At 43.2% G+C, this 16,722-nt stretch overlaps 1 protein-coding gene across 5 annotated transcripts in view; it reads right to left on the reverse strand.

Annotated features, from left to right (window-relative positions):
- Positions 1-203: 203 nt before the first annotated feature.
- LOC121588746 overlaps positions 204-16,722 on the reverse strand; it is a 145,228-nt gene continuing 128,709 nt past the window's right edge. For all 5 annotated transcript variants that reach the window (XM_041907050.1, XM_041907047.1, XM_041907049.1 and 2 more), the window contains 2 exons: positions 9,134-9,374; positions 204-4,295 (listed from right to left, as the gene is read on the reverse strand). In XM_041907050.1, the coding sequence (XP_041762984.1) occupies positions 4,120-4,295; positions 9,134-9,374 (417 nt within the window). In that variant the 3' untranslated portion in view covers positions 204-4,119. The remainder of the gene's footprint in view (positions 4,296-9,133; positions 9,375-16,722) is intronic.

The following is a 16,722-nucleotide window of genomic DNA, read 5'->3' on the forward strand; positions in this document are numbered from 1 at the left end:
TCATTTTACAAAAAAGCCACCTAAATTATTCATATTTTGCTGATTCTTTTGTTTATTTGTGAAGGGGTTTGATTTTCGTATCTCTTGATTGGCTGCATCGATTTGATGGATGATTTGACCTTTTGCACATCTTGGCACGGTGCTTTGTCAAAACACTGTTCTATCAACATGCCACGGCAGGGATTTACTTCCTCTAGCCTGTGTTTCGCTCATGCACCTTATTTAGAGTGTTGCAGCTGTTGCTTACTGTTACCTACCAATGCTTCGCTTTCATCATCGTGGCATTGTTCCTATGTGGCATTTTGTATTAAATGTATGTATGTTTCCTGTTCTCCGCATTTCCTTTCCCATACATAATAATTTATTACATCGAAAAACGTTTAGAGTTAGATTCTTCTTAGGTAATCTTCTAGTAGCTCTCGGGTTTGTTTTGCGTATCGGGTTTCCCATCCTTCATCTGTCGCTTACATACACGTTGACTGCATCCGGTTGAAATTCCATATGCACAGAGGTGTATCCCTAACACACGATCATACAAAAGAAACTTTAATACATCTAGCTGTTCGGTTCGCTTGTACCATGGGTATATCATGTTCGATTCGATTGTGGATTCGATAGTTTAGAAGTTGCTACAACAATTTTGTTTTTCACTCGGCTGCAAACACACGCCAATCTGTGCTCCACTGTTAAGCTGGCGGAGCAAACCAAGACGGGGCGCTGGAATGAGTTCGAAACTAAGCATAGCCGTGGACTGTGATGGGATCTTTTGCCGACTGAATGCAGCTCGAGCGTGTTTGATTCTTTCATTATAGCGGCGTGTATTCTAGCCCTCATCTGCCGATCTTTGTCAACGGAAAGCTCTTATCAAATAACAACTATTTACACATCAGTTTTACCATCTAGTGCTGAATCTTTATGTTCATGTTTTTTTTACTGATTTTTTAAATATATATTTTTCGACGATGAGCATGAGTGTTTTGCAGCACTTTAGTGTCATTTGAAGGTATATCAGTGTTTTTGCACCCGAAGCGTCCCGATTCACGTTGCATGATTTCATTCCGATTCTGCCGAAATGTGTAAAAAGTAAATTCGATCAAATAAGCTATGCGCACGGTACGAGCCCACGCTGTGTGTGTTCGTGTGATCAATTCCCCGTTACCGGGGCGGGTTTTAACGAGGAGATTGATAAATACATTTAAAATTAATTATATTGGAGGCTGCTTGCAGCGGTGCAGCGTCAGTAACAGCGGAAGCAGCGTGATTGCCTTTCCTGTTGCACCGCTTTCCTGCGAGAACCTGGGGATGGGGGAAATGATGCTGCTGAGTAGTATCATTAGTTTCATAAACATCGAAATGGATGCTCAAGGCTCAATCCGTGATCAATGTGGGGCGGAGAGAGAGAGAGAGAGTGCTAACAACAACAACAACCACGGCTACAAAGGCAAACAAAAAAAAGCAAGCCAACGAAAGCCATCGATCAACGCGACCCAATCAGCGACAGTGTGGACTGCAGGATGGACGATTTATTTTCATCCCGCGCCCGTAGAATTAATCAATTTATTCCGTTTTCCAATAAGCACACTGCGATGGCAAACGGGAGCGGAGCAAGTAGGGGTGCACAGGTGCACGGTGCGCTAAAGCCATAAGGTTTTGATTTGCAAGTCACATTTGGTTGGCTGGAGCTGGGAACATTTTCCCCCCCGGGGCGGGCGCTCGCATTCCTATGCCAAACAGTAGTGCATTCAATTAATCTATCGTTGATGGGGGGCGTAGGTTGTTTGGCGAAGGAGGTGAAGGTGTTTCATTTTCCCGTTGCTCTCTTCCCCTCGATGCCTCACCACCCTTTCTTGATTGAATTGGACCTTAAGCATGTTCGATTTAAATCACCGATAAGCTTCTCTCCCCCTTTCCACGTGGGCTGCGGCGCGAAGGAATGACGGTGGCCTTTTCGTGATTATTGACAAATTTCAAATCACTTTTAAGTGCAATGCACTTTTTTGTGTGTGCTGTCTATGGTTTTTGTTTGCTTGCAAATCAGAGTTTTGGTGTGATTGATTGAGTTGAGCTCAAAGACAAAAACTGCATGTTGCGAGTTTTCCATTGCACTCAATTTGTGTCCTCTTCATATAGCAGTTCGCGCACAAGCAGCAAGGAGCGTCCTTTCCACAACTCACCTCGAACGATAAAAGTGTAAATGTGTTACTTTTCTTCTTCTTCCTCTCTCGTGTAAAAGATCATTATGATCAGTTTACGACCAACATGATCCAATTTTGCTCTTCCCCCTATTCATTTACCGCCAATATGGTTACGCTGCAAAATGGGACGCCAAATGGTTCCGTTTATTGCAGGCATTTTCGAATAAGTGTTTCCCACTATGGCATCGCATTTTCAACACGTGCTTTTTTCTTGCTTCGCGAAGCAAACAGAACGAAAGCGTACAGGGACGGGACGGACCGCCGCTGCAACAGCAGCAATGTGGAAAACAAAAATCGACACATCAAACGAAAGTGCACCAAAGCAGCATAACTTCATTTATTCATTTTCAATTAAATTTTCGCTTGCGGAACCGTGCCATCACCAGGACTGTTCCGCCGTGCTCCCTATTCGCAGGCCGCCCTCCCAATTTGCTCCTTGCTGGCTGTGCTGTGTTGCACGTAGCGTAGCAGAGTACCGGTGAAGTACAACTGCAGAGGTGGAACGCGGGACTGAGAGAGACCATGATTGGCATCATGATAGTTACGGGCTCGGTATTGGTGCAACGCAGATACGATGCACCGTGACCGAATGCACTCTCGTGCTACCTTTTGCTCGGTACTCGGTTTGATGTTGCTATCGTGCACTCTCTTTCACACACACCCACACACACACACACTTACTGGAATGAAGGGAAATTAAACAGTGAAAAGAAGTTTTTACCCATTTAGAATATGTTTTATCAACGAGGACTAGGACAAAAAAGGGATCGTAAAGTTAAACGAATAAGTGAAACTTTCACCCCTCTCCTTTTTTCGCAATACCCTTATTTTCAACTCTACTGGTAGGAACGGGTTTTATATGGTTCGATCGACTCATTATAAAATGAGAAGCACGAGTGAAGCGTGTAGATCGAATTTACATAGAATTTGTTTAAATGATTCCTATTCGTCGCTTGCAATGTATTTCTGTATGTTTAGGTGTCTTTAGTTAATTTACTTTCAATAGGGTGAGAGTTTCATTCTTGAACATCAAAGGCTCGCGTTTTGTAAACTGATCGATTACAGAATGCGATAGAGAGCACAACCTTTTATACAAATCGTTATTGCAGGTTTGTATTTAGAGTTCTACAGAAATTGATGTAGACGCTTGAATTTAGTAGAGCGAAGATGAAATCCAGGTATAACTCTGATCTCACCTATCCAGACACGTCACCTATTCCTAGGATTAAAGGCATCAAACCAGAATCTTTGATCGACTTTGGAACTATTTGGAACGATTCAATCGAAAAGGGACACTCTGTACGGCGAGAAAAGTTCTGCAAAACACTCATCATCCACCATCCTCATTCTCCTCTTCCTCCTCCTCCTCCTCCTCCTCATCCTCCTCCTCATCATCATCATCATTATCATTAGTGTCATTCTAAACATCACCGTTGTTGGCTTTGGCTTTACGGTTCGAGACGCAGTGTGCTGGTTGCGGTCTGCCCCCATCATCCAGCTGCAGAAATATGCTCTCCTAAACCGCATGATCTATCGACGAGATGACACACCATTAACATTACGTGTGAATATGCAAGGGATATAGACCGGGATGGAAGGATTCAAGGGATAGTCACTGCCCCATGCTCTCACATGCACATGCAGTGGTTCAGCTGGGTAGGAGAACAGAAGGAAGAAAAACACATAACGCGTCAAATGATGGGGAACGAAATGTACGACAATCCGGTTAAATCCTGTAGTCAGTTTTTTATGCCATTCCCTTCCCACCACGGCAATTTCGGGGGTTCCAGTGGGGTTGTGGATTCTACGCCTCTTACTGCTGCCGCCGCAATGGGTCTTGTTAGCACTAACGGAGCACAGTAGTAGTAGTGTTAGCCGTCGGTTCCGGCTGGACACTGCATCACGGCATACGGGTGTAGGCAAACTATCTTCGAAGAAGCGCACCGAGCGAGACGATTGGTCGACTGAGTTGGGCTAATGAGGGATGGTTGTTGTGCAGCACCAGTGCCAGCGTGATGAGAATAAGCATCCACAGATTTCGGCACCCGACGATGTTTCCTGCCGGGCTCGGCAATATCCGTCCACCGCCTGATGAGGTGACTGTAATGGGAGAGTATGCAAATGGATGAATTAGAGAGGTGGGAATGGTTTCAAGTAGATATAGGTCATTGTGCCTTGATATTGTGACACTTAGGGAAATTATTTATTTTATTATTAAAATTGTAGTTTTTCTATATCATAAAATTTGATAAAGCAATTGTGTTGTTGCAATACAAAACAGTTTACATGTTCAAGCAGTTCCCATATTTTACGCAATAAACATTATTTATTCAATGTACTATTAAATTACTGCATGAATTTCATTACATTCTCTTATCATTTACATGTTTGTCAAATCCTCTTTAGAAGAAAGAAGAAAGATATGCATCCCGTCAATACAATATTGTTTCTTTCATATTTGGTATTGACTTTTCAAAATATTTGGAGTAAGACTACGCTCTGGTAAAAATCGAACACGACGGCACGACGGTCCGGCCTCAGCACAATTTTTCGATCGAAAAAACTCAATAGGCGCTCACGTAAAACTGACAGTATCGGCCTCAGCACAATTTTTCGATTGAAAAAATTCGATAGGCGCTCACGTAAAACTGACAGTATAACTATTTCTTTCATACTCCCACATGAAGTCGATTCCTATCGAGTTCAGTATTTAGTGTAGCTAAACTATTTTTTTGTATTTAATAAATGATTTTTTATCACCCAAAATATTGAAAAAGGACCAAAACATTTACCAACTTGCTTTTACAAAACGTTTATCGAAACCATTAACCTTGATTTATGGCATTTTTCTGATATTCGATAATTTCCGCAGCTCAATGCGTCGTTGATTTTTCCCCATACAAAGCAAAACGATCGAATTTTTGTAGCATAGTTCATTTTGCTCGTGAGTGTATTGGTATACCAGTTTTCAAAAAGACCAGTAAAATGAACACCTTGGCGGCGAAATGAGTGTCAAATGACACCAAAATGACAGCCGGATTGATCGAATTTTTTTGTTCGAAAAATTGTGCTGAGGCCGTCTGTCTGTGATGTTCGATACAAACCTGTGCTGTGAATACCTTTCTAGTTTGTTTACGTAATTTGTCTCTTTTTATTCTAAAAATTGAGAGCAAAATATTTAAAATAGCGCTCAATAATATTTGCAATGCTTTACAATCAATTATAACATCAAATATACACACAGCAAATTTTCTCATCCTGCTTCAGTAAAGTTTTTTTACTGAAACGGTTCAGTAATAGAATATTTTACTGATTTTCAGCATGAATGTCATGTTTTTATTGACTTTCAGCAAAACAATTTGCTGGATTCATTTCAGTAATACGCATTTTACTGAAAATCAGTAAAATAAGTGTCAAATTAATCGTTTCACTGGATATCAGTAAAACAAATTACTGAAAATGCAGCAATTCATTCTGTCAAATCGACCTGTAAGTCAGAACATCAAAACAAAACAATGCGATACCTACTTGCTCGTGACGTGCAAAAAGTTGATTTTGTAGGCGCTTACAGGCACCCTCGTGAAATTTAAGATGATATTTCGGCTTACGGGATTTATTTAAAATAATTGGCAGCCGTGTTGGTGTGTAAAAAGTTTGCTACAATCCACTGTGCTTGCTGAAATTGCGCATAAAAACTGTATAAAACAACACGACATATGTATGAATATGAACTGAGCGACTGGCAATATCTGCACATCAATAAAAACTCTATTTAAAAGAAGTATTTCGTCATTTTTCAATCGCTACCAACTACTGAAAAATCAGTAATATGAGAATGGCTTTACTGGGATTTCAGTAAACGAGCTGTCATTTTGGTGAGCACCGGACATTACTGAATGATTCAGTAAACATTCTTTTTACTGAAAGGATTACTGAAACTTCAGTTGAAAAAAATTCAGTAAAATTTTACTGTAGTTCAGTAAAAAAAGTTTTCTGTGCAGGTTTGAAACATATAAACCTATTACGTGTACACAATGCATGTGTATGTACTGTATGTGTTTTAGCATGGACGTTTGTTTACATTTTTAAATATTAAATTTGAATGATTTTTATGTTATTATTGATGTGATGTGAACTAGTTATAAATTATTTGTTAAATCTTCCCCCTGCAGATGGATATTCCTTTAAACTAATGTACTAAAGCATCTATTTAATCATTGTTTATCGCTCATTTAATCATCAGCATAGCCGTGAACTGCTTTCTCTTAATGGCCAGGTTTGCCTTATGGATCAGCACCTCATCTTCATTCACCACTAAGAAGATTTGGAGGAAAACAACATTTTGATTTTGAAGAAACAGAAAAATTAAAATGCATTGCCTTTACCTGTCGTTGACTGCTGAAACCACTCGTCCAAGATGATTGGGTTGCGGTTCAATTAATCAATTAAAACCCTTTCATGTCATTTTCTTAACAAACCATCCAAGCGCTTTTATCGCTGTGATTCCCTGCTCACATATTCGCACACACAAACGAGCACTTTTCTTAGATGAAAGGAAGATAAAAAGGATTCAGACGCTCTCGATTGGTGGCCTTTGTGTTGTCCTTTTTCCTTTGTTTTTTTGTTGTTATTGTTGTTCTTGGAGTCAAGCTTTTCATAGATGAGCGTTTTTTTTTCGAGAAATTTATCAGATCGTAGCTTTTTGAAGCTCATCCATTGATCTCTTTATCATTTTTGGTTAGGAACGGATTAGAATGGTTTCTTAAAATTTAGATAAAAAAGAATTATCACGCCACAATGGCTTTCTATCGGCGTAGCATGACCCTGAATTGGCTTTGATTTAAATTTAGCATTTTTTCAACATCCGTTCGATTGGACAGCACAATAAAAGCGAACATGGCTAAAGCTCATTGAAGAAGAAAAACAAAACATAATACAAAATAACCAACACAAAAACAAATCTCTATTCACAAAAAAAAAAAACCCACAAAAAAAGGTTTATTTTTTGGAAAACGGCATGACAAGTGCCATAGTCCCGTGCAAAACGGGCGTAAAAATACTTTTCCATTGACTGATTCCAAGATCCAAGGGATTCAAGAGTCTTGGTTGGCCTCCCTCCCCAATAGAACAATGCGCATTTCTTGGAGCAGAGAATGTCAAACAAATGGAGAGGGTGCAACAACAACAACAAAAAAGTTCCATTAGCTGCTGCCGTTCCCATCACCGAGGCCTTTGAGGTCGGTGTGTAGCCCGGGATTCGGGGGAATGGGAAATAAAAGGAAAACACTAGCCGACCAACATTCGACGAAGCGCCAAATCATCCTAATCAGATTGTCGGAAAAGCGTTATTCAGTTGATTAAGAGAATGTGAGTGCGTCCGTCGATTCAGTGCGTATAAATTGGGCGTAGGATGGTTTGCTCTGCGAAAACCGGGCGAGCGTGAAGATTATGGTGAATTTACTCCCATTGCTTCTTTATTTTTATTCTTTCTTTTTTCTCCCTTTTCCAGCAGCAGGATGGCGACACACGCATGCATATCATCGCAGCGAAGGGGTCGCCTTTTCCGGTCGGCCCCAAATGATGAGGTTGAATTCTTTTTCGCCCTTTCCATGCCAAACGACGCTGGTGTCTTGCGCTGAGGACACTCCTGCTCTGCCCTATAGCCCAAGCCCTGCTCATCCGGAACTAATCTAATCCTCTCGAATTGGCCCCAAATGTCCGTTTGATCATCCTTCCGGTCCGGCCGAGTCGTGGCGGGTGAGAGCTAGAGGTCACATTCCAGCGTGGCAGAATGATAAATCAATTTTGCTGCACTGGATCTGGTAAGGAGACTGGCAGCATCTTAAGCATTTGATCGGTGTGATGGTATCACACGGCTCGCATCGAACCGGGGTAAAGGGAAGAAGGAAAACATTCTTGAAAGCGGGAAAGTCCACAGTCACGAGGCACACCTAAAAGTGACCGGAAAAACATCTGTTGATTAGCTTTCGGGCCCAATTTCGATCCACTGGTGGCCGCTGGTGAAACACTAGCACAACCAATAGATTACTATACTCTTGAGGCTTGTGACCAGATCAAGCCCGTTCCTCTCCTATTCTGTTTGGGTGTCCAGCGTGCGATGGAGGGATGGTAACGAAGCGATAGCTTCGTAATGGTGCCAGGGCCATTAATCAAAGCCGGAGATTGTGCCCTTCGAATTCGGTGCTCGCTTCTGATTGAGTTTTCTTGATTTGCCATCTCATGATACCATTGCTATTCTGCACTGTACTGTACGACGGGAGGAAGGTTATTATTGTTTTGTGAATTAAGCTCCAAGAACGGTGACAATGTTGAAACGGAAGAAAATGTTTCTCACTGGTTTTTTACACATTGTTTATTTTGATCTTTACTTTTCTGATGTAATGTTTCGATTGGTTGAGCGAGTTGAAGTTGGTTGGGCGAGTTGATTTAAAAATAGGGTTTTGTCTGTATGGTTGAGTAATTGCTGCGTATAATTGTTGGGCTCTCTGTACATATGATAGAAAACATTTCCAAAAGAAAAAAAACCTAACGCCTGTTAAAGATCTTAAATATCCTCTACCGCTGCTGGTATTCATATTAATAGACACCTAGCCAACATCCGGCACCATCCCTCTACAATCGAATGGCGTTTGTAGTTCGATGGATGCCCAGTTTGAAAATAACAGATCAAAGTCATGCTTCAACAGTCACCTTATTCCAGTACTGCTTCACACATGGCGCATGGCGTGAAGAAGATCCAACCTGCAGCCCAGAGCGGCTGTAAATTGCCCTCTCTCGCATATTCCCACCGACGATAAACGCACCGCGGTGGGTTAATCATCCTGGGACCATCGTTCGGGAGTGCTGTTTACACACTTCAAACCCACACGGCAAAATGTACGAGGCCTGGGAGGGGGGAGCAGGTTTTCAATACGTACCTCTGGCCGGTATTGGATCCCGCTGGGGCACGCCCAGCTCCAGCTCGGTGTAGCGCTCGTACAGCTTCCCTATAGTGGCGGTACATCGCAGCAACAGTGCGCCACCGGATCCGGACGCACCGCCTAGTCCCGGCATCAGCCCCGTACCGAAGTGCGAGCTTTGCAGGTGTAGCCGTAAGGTGAGACTGCTGGAGATCAGATTGTCCGTGGTGGTTCGTGATTCTTCGTGCGATGTGTAGACCTGCAGAGAACGAGAGCGGAAAAATGGTATCGACTGTATCAGCAAATGGTTTCTATATTTGATAGACCGACCATCGATGGCTCGAAGCCATTTTAAAATCTGGCGGGTATCTGTGGCGGTGGTCTAATAAAACAGAGAAAATAACACACTAAACTACCTGTAACCCTCATCGCGTACGCCTCGGCACGGTATTCAGAAACCTAATCAAACTTCAAACGGAACGGGCGACCTGTTCGCTGCCAATACACAGCACTGCTTTAGTGTACCCGGGAGGGCAAATGGGCTGGCGGGTTTTCCGATTTCCGAGGCCCGGGGCCAGAAATAATGGACGAGTTCGGTATGAATAATAAAGGCAAACGACCGGGCCGAGCTCCCCGGCCGCATGACAGTGAGTTCCGAGATTTATCGGTCCCATTTGGACCGATTCACGGGTTTTCTTTTCTCGATCGATCGATCGAACGGGCATCCTTTTGATGCTATCTGGTGGTCAATGGCACCGTGGATAGGCAGAAAAAAGGGTTGAACTGGACGTGCGTACTTTTATGGCACACTTCTTTTACGGCCAGCAAGACGCTTCCGCTAGTAGAAACACAGAGATAAAGAAAAGGAGCGAAGACCGAGAGCGGAAAGCAAGAGGCGTAGGAGGATTGAAGTACAATATTGTCGTCTATCGCAGGATAAGCAATGTTTGCGTCTAGGTTAAATCCTTCGCTAAACTTTACTCAGCGCTCAGGTACTGGCAGCGGTGGAGCAACACGGGTTGTTGTGTTGTGGGCGAGTCTGCCCTGAGCCCTGGACCGATATTTATTGCGATTTTATGTGTATCGGTCGTGCTCGATAATGCAAACGCTTAGGAATGAGCCGAATCACGCCAACCTGCTCGGCGTGTACGGTTTGCCTTCCGCGCTCCGTGCAGCTCGCTCGTGGCAGCGGCAATGAACGAGCAATATCGAGATGGATCGAGCTCCCAAGACCAAAGTGATGTAGTCATAAATGCTAGCTTCTTTACGATTGAGCCACCGAGACTCTCTTCCCGAGGGGTGCTGAGGGGATGCTGTCAGTGACGGTGTGGTCATATGTATCGAGTTTCATTGGCTGGCTATTTTTATGTCATCACTTCGCATGACGCGCACAGGGGCTGGACGGCGGGGCATGAACCGTCGTGTACTTCGAGTCGTGTGCGACATGTTTGGTTGTAGAGATGATACCGAGACGAGCAGTTGGTAGTGGTAGTGGTTGGTGACGGACCAGCAGCTTAACAGTTGCGAACAGGAACAGGATCCGTATCAGTAAATCATAAACTTGTCGATACGCTTTTTTATGTGCCGAAGGTCGTGCTCGGTGCCGGACACAATGACACTGAGGGGCGCACACATTGTGAAGGACGCATCGTTAAACGAAGGAACGTTCTTGGAAGATTAAGAGACCGTCCCGAGCGTGTGGGCTTGTTGGTGAAAGCAGAGGTTTTAGGTTTGCTACGTTCAGGGAAATGGAATGGAAAATTGTTCACCTCGTACGGACGGTGCGCCGAACACGAGCAAAACAAACGGAATGAGCGATAAAAAAGGGCAAGTAAACATTTATTACGACATGACTTCCGATAAGCAAATAGGGTCGAGGTAAGCCGGGGTTGCAAAGGAGCAACGCAAGGGGCGAGGACGGATAAGCTTCCCGACTGATCGCACAACCATAAGGTGTTGGATAAGCCGTTGAGATGAGCGTGGAAATGGGCAGCTGGGTGCCGGTGCAGAGCAACAACATTTACATTTGCTAGTAACAATGGCGACGCAGAGCAAAAGCAAAACCGTACCGTACTTAAACAAGCATTTACTGTTTGCCTGCTCGCTTCGATATGCTGGAAAGCGGAAGATTAAACAACCGGGAGATATAATTTTTGAAGCACTGTAAACGATTCGCCGCCTTTGCGAGAAAGTATGAGAGAACTTTGCCTAGTACCGGCCAGCAACGTTGTGCATTATACACGGAACTGCTGCACATCAAAACTCAGCGTGGGATTAAAACACGACAAAAACCCCAAAATACACTCACACACACACTTTGTACGGCGTGTGTTCAAACAAGGAAAGTTGGCTAACAAAACATACACCCATCGCTCATTGTAGCCAGTGGGGCAGACTGTTTCCGAGATTGAATTCTGCATTGTGCATGTTGTGCACCGCGGTGGGTGATAGTAACGGCTTCTGCTAGTTACCTCTGGCAGTGGTCAGTGGAAACAGTTCGCTCGTATTGCTACAATTACACGCCTTCCAGTTCCAGTACCCCGTCGTGGCAGGAGCTTCAGGGGAAAAGTTTTCCCCAAGCTGTAATTTATTCCATCGGGCACTATTGCTTCCTGTTTTATGGCGTGCACTGTTTTTGTAGCCGAGTTTTCACGATTTAACGAACCTGCTAGAATGATTATTCACGCTCGTTTTACCCGCACACGGTGGTCAGGCAATGCATTAACTACAGTGTTGGCTAGTAACAGTGCTTTGGTGTAACAGCAAACCCTACAACAACATTAAGGGAATCTCTAGCGTGTCGATGGTTATCGTGTTCGTGTTCATTACATTTGTAGTTTTATTCGGATGAAGCTGGAATTGTAATACAATGTTATCGCGTTCGGTTTACTGATTTTGACGAAAAACTCTTAGTGTAGTGTACATTTCATTGAAAACTAACTGTATGTTACTAGAAATTTGAAAATACAGCCTATGTTACGCCTGGTAACAATTTGTTGAGTAGATTTTCTTAGAAATCGTTTTGTGCGTAAGTAATGTTTGTTGCACAGTTTAAAAATTAGTCTGTTTTCTCTCGCTTAACTTTTGCTACTAACTTTCCCGATGGCGCCTATTCTCGATCAGCTGATCATTCTTGACCCCGCATGACCCCGTTTTGTGACCACTTTTCTCTAATTGGACATATTTCCAGTACGCCAGTACTTGTTGTCTCGCCTTTGGGGATATCCTTTTGTCCTTATCTTCCAAACAGTGGCATCTGGTGTTTTTTCTAGTAAAATATTCGAGCTGTCCTTGCCAGCTCTTTGTTTTGTTTATGGTTATTAATTAGAATTTTTCGCCGTATGGCTCAACAAAATTATATACTATTCTTATATACTATTGCTACACCTCAAACATTCGTTTTTTATAAACATTCGTTATGTTAATCTACACGAGGCTGATATCGTGCCAACAATAAATAAATCGTAAATAAATTTTGATTAATAAACATATTGAACATAGCCCTATACGTCGTAGTCATCGCACACCTTAAAGGGTGTTATTGAATCCGTTAAATATGTGAAATTTTGTCTTTTGTTTGGTAAAATTTGACGATTGATATAATTCATTGTTTTTAGCTGATTAAAATATTTTTTTTGGACTGGACTGTGAAATGGACTTTTTTTGCTGATTTTACAGGGTTGCCCACGATTTATTGGTCGGTTCCCATATTTTTTTGGGCTCGTCTCACGATTTATTCATCGTATCTCATAGATTTTTGGCTCTTTCCCATAATTTATTGATATCATCTGATTAGATATCAATACAATTGAACCATAAAATGCTGGGAGCTAACCAATAAATCGTGGGAACACACCAAAAACAATATGGGAACCAACCAAACACTTATGGAAACCAATAAATACATCGTGGAAAACCCTGTATGACTACAACCACTGTAAAAATATGCCTGGGACATAAATGTGGCATAAATGCGTCGAACTTGAATAAATCAAATGCAATGCATAGTAATTATGGTAAAAACATTTAATTTGATTGCAATATGTTGAAATATGAATAAATATTATTCAAAAAACTTTATTAAATGCACAAAACATATGTTCCTCACTATAATTCCATTTCCTACGATGTTTTTAAAGAAATTATTTATATATTGAAAAAAAATAATTTATATGGCAAAGAAAATAAAACATATCAGCTATAAAATATTTTATTATATTAAATTATTCTCTTTTTCTTATTATTATAATTTCATGTGCCAAGCCGTTAGGCCCCGAAGGGTCGCGTTTAAATGGCACATTCCTTAAGTGCTCATGCTTTTCCACTATCCGAAATGAAATTGATTATGAAGTGCAAGGGCAAGCAGTTCTTACGCGACTCGTTTGAAGTGCACTACGCTAACATTCCTGCAACACCGAATGGTGTGCACAATCAAGGTGCAAAGCTGCATCAGGGCCCTCATGTAATTCAATGTGCGGAATGAATTTCCTTCCATTATCACTTTCTGTTTGTCTGGGACCAGTACGCCGTGACCCACATGCTCGTTGAGATGTTGACGGCAGGTGATAAATTAAAAGTGGCAAACGTGTGCTGCCAGCGTACTGCTTGCGACGTTGCTGCCTGCCTTTCAATGCCCATAAGCTAGCATCTCTCCTTGAGCTAGACGCACCCGGCCCAAGGCTGTGCATAATTGGAGCGCCAAGAAGGATTTGAGCGTTATTCTACTCGGCAGGCTTGCTGGTTGGCTCCCAGCGGGGCAATATTGTGCTCAGCAATGCTGAACATTGCCGGGTGAAAAATAGAAAATTCGTGTGCAAGTGAAACTTTTCATGTGCAAGTTAAGTAATGTTTCGCCCTCCTCTGCCAACCAACCCACGAAGCGCTAGAGGCCGTGCCCGTTGAAGGAGAATGGGGTCAAAAATCTACCCCACGATGAACGTATTACGATGTCAGTTTTAGTTTTACTCTGCCATCAACCGGTGGCGCTTGGTCGACTGCAGCAAATATGATGACAGAGCGCATCTCAACTCGTTCGGCCGCGAGCCCACCGTCAGCGAAAAAGATCTCGCACCATAACAAGATTTTCATTTGAGGCACATCCGGCCACCAGCTGCCATGAGAGAGGGAAACCATTTTTCACGCCTCCAACATGTGGTACCAGAATCTGTCGGACAGAAATCGCCTGTCGTTTTCTCTCTTCACTCTCTCTCCCACCCTTTATCGGTGGCTCGGTGGAACGCTTCACTTATTTGAGAGTTCTGCACCAGCAGCACCCAAAGGTACAGCGAGAGGAATGTAATTTAATGTAGATCTTTTTTTTTGTTGGTCACCCCCCGAACCTATTCCTTTTTCCTGCGAGCGTATAAATTGTTCCACCCGCAACCGTTTACCGCAGATTCAATTTACGGTGGACATATTTTGCCACAATTTTGTTGGCCCAACCTTGTCCATAGCTGTGCTTGGCCTCATGAACCGTACAGCACCGCCCATCGGGCAACGTAGATGGATGCTTTACGATGGCAAAAGTTTGTCAAAGTTGGTCGAATGCTCGAGTGGAGTGAGTTGAAAGGAGGCACGTTTGAAAACATCGACGAACCATGGTGGAAGGCAACATTGATGAGCTGCGGTTGTGGAAGGAGGAACGTGGGCACTGTGGCTACATCACCTGAAATTCCCTCCTGGGGGGTGTAAAGTAGAGAGCCAGGAGACTTCATAACTGTATGTGACCCGTAATTGATATGGAAAGTTTGGGCTAGTGGTCGAAATGGTGCAATAATAAGAGCGGCTTTGCACTAAGAAAAGTGATCGCTTCATGTTAATGGTAACATAGGAGTAGTAATTAAAATTTATGCTCAGCTTTAAAATGGACCCGTACCCATGGGAGTCACATACAATTTCTGTCGAAAACGACATGTGCCAATGAATATTTTATAGTCTAAAAATGGTTCAAAGTTTACAGGAAATTGTATGTTGCACTTCAAAGAGAAATTGAACAGAAAATCCACAGCAAACAGCTTAGTGCTAGTGAATTGTAGCTCATGGCGATCAAACCATGCTCAGCTTAGATAATATTAGTTTTGAATTTTAGTTTGAAACTGGCACAGTTGAAATTTAACTTGAAAATAGTCAGCCTAAGCCCTCTCGAATACTTGTATTAACACCCATTTCTACTAAAACAATACTATTCGCAGAAATAAAGCACTATTCCACCATCCGTAGAGCAGCTCGCTAGCCTTGCAGTGTTCTTTCGAATTTCCGACCGCTTCGCAATGCAGAGCAAATCAAGCGAGAAGCATAATTTGAACAGCCGCGCCACGGCTAAATCGGCAAATTAGCGTGCATCCGTACGCTATTGATTCGTCGTTCGGTTCGCTAGAAAAAGAGGGACCGAGTACGTTTCGCGGTCCATCTTTTGCTCAAAGCCGCCCTTTTTATTTTGTCCAATCAACTGACGCCGACCAAGGAGGGCGATTTGCCAAGTGTACACACTCAAAAGGCAGACCAGCGCGGACCGTCGGTGGCGTGGCAAGAGTGTCAGAGCAGGATCCGGCTGGAACGGAATGGAAAACCACTCACCCGGTATGAAACTCAAAATGGTGCGTAATTGGCTCAATATTAAAATTTACTCAATGGAATGCAAATTTGTCTCAAGCTGCTTCCCGGACTGACGCTCGTTCCGCGCACAGATCGGAACCATAACTGGCGGCTGCTCTTGAAATCGCTCGGCGCGGTACTAGACGACAGCTGGAATTCGTTTGTTCATACCACCATTCTAAGCTGGCATTTCATGCAAGTCGACTCTGTAAGTGTTTGTGTGTGTGTCTGTGTGTGTGTGTGTTTTTTTTTGTGGTCCAACGTTGGTGCCAGCCCTATTATTTAGGCTGTTTGTGCTTTGGTTAGTTGAAAGAAAATCCAACCTAGGCGTATTGTGCAGGCTGCTATGTCACACAACAACAAAAAATGCAAAGAATCGTGGAAACACACAGACACACGCCGAGAAAACAACAGCGGCTTACCCACACGAATGCCCGAAAAATCGCTAACCAAGACAGAAACGAAAATGAAGATAGATAAAGCGTCTCGGAGAAAAACACTCGCTTCATTATTCTTATTTTATGCCCCTTTTTCCTTCTTCTCGTGTCATTTACTTCCACTCCGCGGGCGCGGGAGACGGGCCGTGCCGGGTAGCGTTGACTGGCTGTTTCGTTTGTACAAATAAAAAATAGCCGACTGCTGGCACATGACTTTTCCCTTTATTTTCCTTCGCTCTCCAACTTCACTGTGTTTCCTCCACTTGGCGTGGGAGGTGGGGCAGGTGACGGAGAGTAGGTCAAAGGATCCCGCACCCTGACGCTTTATTCGGAGAATAAATGATTATTGTTGTTGTCGTGCCGGTGTACCGAAACAATGAAAGCGAACGATTTATGCGCGTCCTCTAACTGTGCCGCACTGCCGCAACACGATGGGGTGAGGTGTGCGTGTACGAAGGAGTGCAGAGGGGAATGACTTCAAAGTCGGACCACCAGGACCGTTTGCTGGTGGTGGTGGTACAGCGTTTCCCGAGGGTGAGAATTGGGCCCCCACACTCTCGAGAGCGGTTAACTTTC

This window comes from Anopheles merus, chromosome 2R, assembly GCF_017562075.2.
Source record: "Anopheles merus strain MAF chromosome 2R, AmerM5.1, whole genome shotgun sequence".
Classification (NCBI taxonomy): Eukaryota; Metazoa; Arthropoda; class Insecta; order Diptera; family Culicidae; genus Anopheles; species Anopheles merus.